Consider the following 3,277-nt stretch of genomic DNA (forward strand, 5'->3'; position numbering starts at 1 on the left):
GGACAAGGCACTTACCAACAGGTAAAGGGGCATTACAGGAGAAGAGCATGTCTAACATGGGATTTTCTCTTTTCATTTTGAGGTAGATACAGGGTGATTTTCTGAATAAAAGATCCCAGTAGTAATGAAGCTTAAGCAAGACCAATGTTGATTTTGGGTAATTTGGCCTCTGTTATCCCCAAACCAAAAGAGAAATATCTGGGAGTGTAGCTATCTCAGTGGACCTTCCTGCTCACAGGAATTCAGAGCGGAGAGGATGTTAGAAAGATAATAGGTGCTCTGCTCTCTTCTTCAAACCCTCTTCCCTGTGTTCTCCTACAGAGATTGCTGATTTGCTCCTTAAGCAAGAGATTCACTGCTGCTAAGCATGGCTCAGACCAACTCATTCTTCATGCTGATCTCCTCCCTGATGTTCCTGTCTCTGAGCCAAGGTGAGATTTTCCCCCACACTTCCCACAACCCCAGCTCTGAAGTCTTCCCTCCATCCTCATGCGTAAGGTTCACTTGAAAAAAAGCAGAGTCAACATCAGGGTTTTTTTATGTTGTTCAGTGATTATTATGGCTGATTTTATCCCATTCAAAAACACCCTCAACTCATTCATGGGTTTGAGACAGAATTTAATAGGACCACTTATAGGTGACCATTGTGGTTAAGTTTATCTGATTGAATCTATATGCGATGGCAATTTGGGGGATGTTTTTATGTAGTCATTGCTAGGATGGAGAGCTAAGGCAAACGTGTGCAGGGAAACCAAGAGAAACTTGAGAAAGGAGGAAGCCTGGGTCTTTAAAGGCAGAAGCCTGAGCCTCAGAATTAAAGGAAAACGAGGACTCATTTATTTAGCCTATTCATTGTGAGCTCTTGTCTTGAGCAGAGGAAACTAGAGAGAAAAGAGATAGGATGCAGGAGGGCAGAAGTGAGCAGTCGCCCCAGTATTCACTGTATCAGTATGTTCTTATAAAGGACACCAAGAAGCCCCTGATTCACCTTCCAGCCTTTTCCTTGCCCTGAGATTCTTTCTTAATTCTCTCTTTTTTTTTCCCCCAGGCCAGGAGTCCCAGACAGAGCTGCCTAATCCCCGAATCAGCTGCCCAGAAGGCACCAATGCCTATCGCTCCTACTGCTACTACTTTAATGAAGACCCTGAGACCTGGGTTGATGCAGATGTGAGTGAGGAGAGCAGCAGGGGAAGTGAGGCTTATGAAGGTAGAGGCAGCTGCTAATTTGCAGTGTGTTCTGTGGCTGCAATGAGATAAGATTGATCCCTTCCCTATTCCACCACTGGTCCAAAACTTCCTGATCTACTTTATCCCATCATTTGACACATTCCCAGCACAGAGATGCTGGTGGTCAGTGACAGCATCATCAGGGACATTTCTGCGCTGTCTTTTTTCTGTTACATCCTCTGGAAGGTCTCAGTATATCCCTCACACCTTCCTCCTCCACTGAGTGCTCCATTTTCTTCTCCAACAGCTCTATTGCCAGAACATGAATTCAGGCAACCTGGTGTCTGTGCTCACCCAGGCGGAGGGTGCCTTCGTGGCCTCACTGATTAAGGAGAGTAGCACTGATGACAGCAATGTCTGGATTGGCCTCCATGACCCCAAAAAGGTCAGTCTGCAGCCTCCTCTATCTCCTTATAAACATTTTTGAGAGGTAAGAGGGACGTTTAAGGTCTGGCACCTCGAACGCCAACTTTTATCTTTTTGTTTGTTTAAATAAAAGCAATCTCTTTATAGATCCTATAATGTATGAGGTGTGAGGTTCAGTGTAGGTAGTTAGAGACATGAGCTGAAGGCTGAATTTTCTGGGCTCCTGGGAATTAATGCACACACTTATTGTGTCTACTTCTAGAAATGCATCTTTATGTACAACTTCTTCCCCATTTTGCTGTTGTCTGTCTTGGAAGAGGTCCCTCTGTAGACTATAAAGAAAATGAGCAGTGGAGGAGAATCTACTGCTGGCATTTGTTATACATTTTATACAAGTGTATAAAACTGTACAGTATATTATTTAACACTATAAACTAAATAATGTATCAATAACTACTCTACAGCCAATGTTATGCTGGATATGAGAGTTCTGAGCTTCAGGGAAAAAAATCAGGAACCACTCTCTCTAATGGGCTTTTATTGGTCTCCGTATCAAACTCTGAACACTTATTATTTGCTGGAAGAAGAGGAGGAATTTGGACATTCCAGAGAAGGAGAAGCTTAGAGCAAAAGCAGAGAAAATGATATAATATTCATGGTGACAACAATGTTTATTCTTTCTGCTATATCTTGGCCTGTTTCTGAGTGTGCACACAGGCCTGGTTATTCTATTGATTTTTGAGTGACCCTGGCCCCTGTTCTGGCCCTTCTCCATCTAGAACCGCCGCTGGCACTGGAGTAGTGGGTCCCTGGTCTCCTACAAGTCCTGGGACACTGGAGCCCCGAGCAGTGCTAATGCTGGCTACTGTGCAAGCCTGACTTCATGCTCAGGTGAGAGGCAGACAATCTATCCACCTGTTGCCATTTCCTTCCCACTTATCTCTGGGGATGAACATGGGGACTGGGATAGAGGAAAGGTAAGCTCCTTATCTGGAAAATAAAGAAGTATTTCCTCTAGTTTTTTGTTCTGAGTCCTAGGTCGAGGAGGGCCTACACTCCTTCTGATCCTCTCTGTCTGACACTTCTCATTGTACTATAGGATTCAAGAAATGGAAGGATGAATCTTGTGAGAAGAAGTTCTCCTTTGTTTGCAAGTTCAAAAACTAGAGGCAGCTGAAAAATGGATGTCTAGAACTGGTCCTGCAATTACTAGGAAGTCAAAAATTAAACTAGACTATGTCTCCAACTCAGTTCAGACCATCTCCTCCCTAATGAGTTTGCATCGCTGATCTTCAGTACCTTCACCTGTCCCAGTCTCTAGAGCCCTGAAAAATAAAAACAAAGTTATTTTTCTCTAGTGTTCTGTCTTCTGCATTTGCTCTTTCTACAGCCCCTGCTTGGGTGGTTGGGGTGGGAATGATTGTCACACTCCAGAGCTTGCCATGGCCCATCCACTTGTTAAAACCCCACTCACATTTTATGTATGTCAGGCTTATGAACATGTGGTGGCCTTGTTTATGACAAGATAAAAAGATTAAGATTTCATCCACAACACATGTTAGCATGAACCTAGTGTGAATTACACAAATAATTAAATTGTTGATCCAGTCTGACTGGAGTATTTAATATTCCAGAAGAATTCGCATAGTTGGGGTCTGAGGAGAACACATCTGTTCTTGGTTAT

General features: G+C 43.4%; 1 protein-coding gene across 1 annotated transcript; it reads left to right on the forward strand.

Annotated features, from left to right (window-relative positions):
- Nucleotides 1-321: 321 nt before the first annotated feature.
- Nucleotides 322-2,833, forward strand: REG1B (regenerating family member 1 beta). Its single transcript, XM_001163951.7, has 5 exons — nt 322-431; nt 1,049-1,167; nt 1,475-1,612; nt 2,373-2,484; nt 2,693-2,833. The coding sequence occupies exons 1-5, from the start codon at nt 368-370 to the stop codon at nt 2,758-2,760; spliced, it is 501 nt and encodes a 166-aa protein (XP_001163951.4). The 5' UTR covers nt 322-367; the 3' UTR covers nt 2,761-2,833.
- Nucleotides 2,834-3,277: the final 444 nt, after the last annotated feature.

Source organism: Pan troglodytes, chromosome 12 (genome assembly GCF_028858775.2).
Source record: "Pan troglodytes isolate AG18354 chromosome 12, NHGRI_mPanTro3-v2.0_pri, whole genome shotgun sequence".
NCBI classification, from domain to species: Eukaryota; Metazoa; Chordata; class Mammalia; order Primates; family Hominidae; genus Pan; species Pan troglodytes.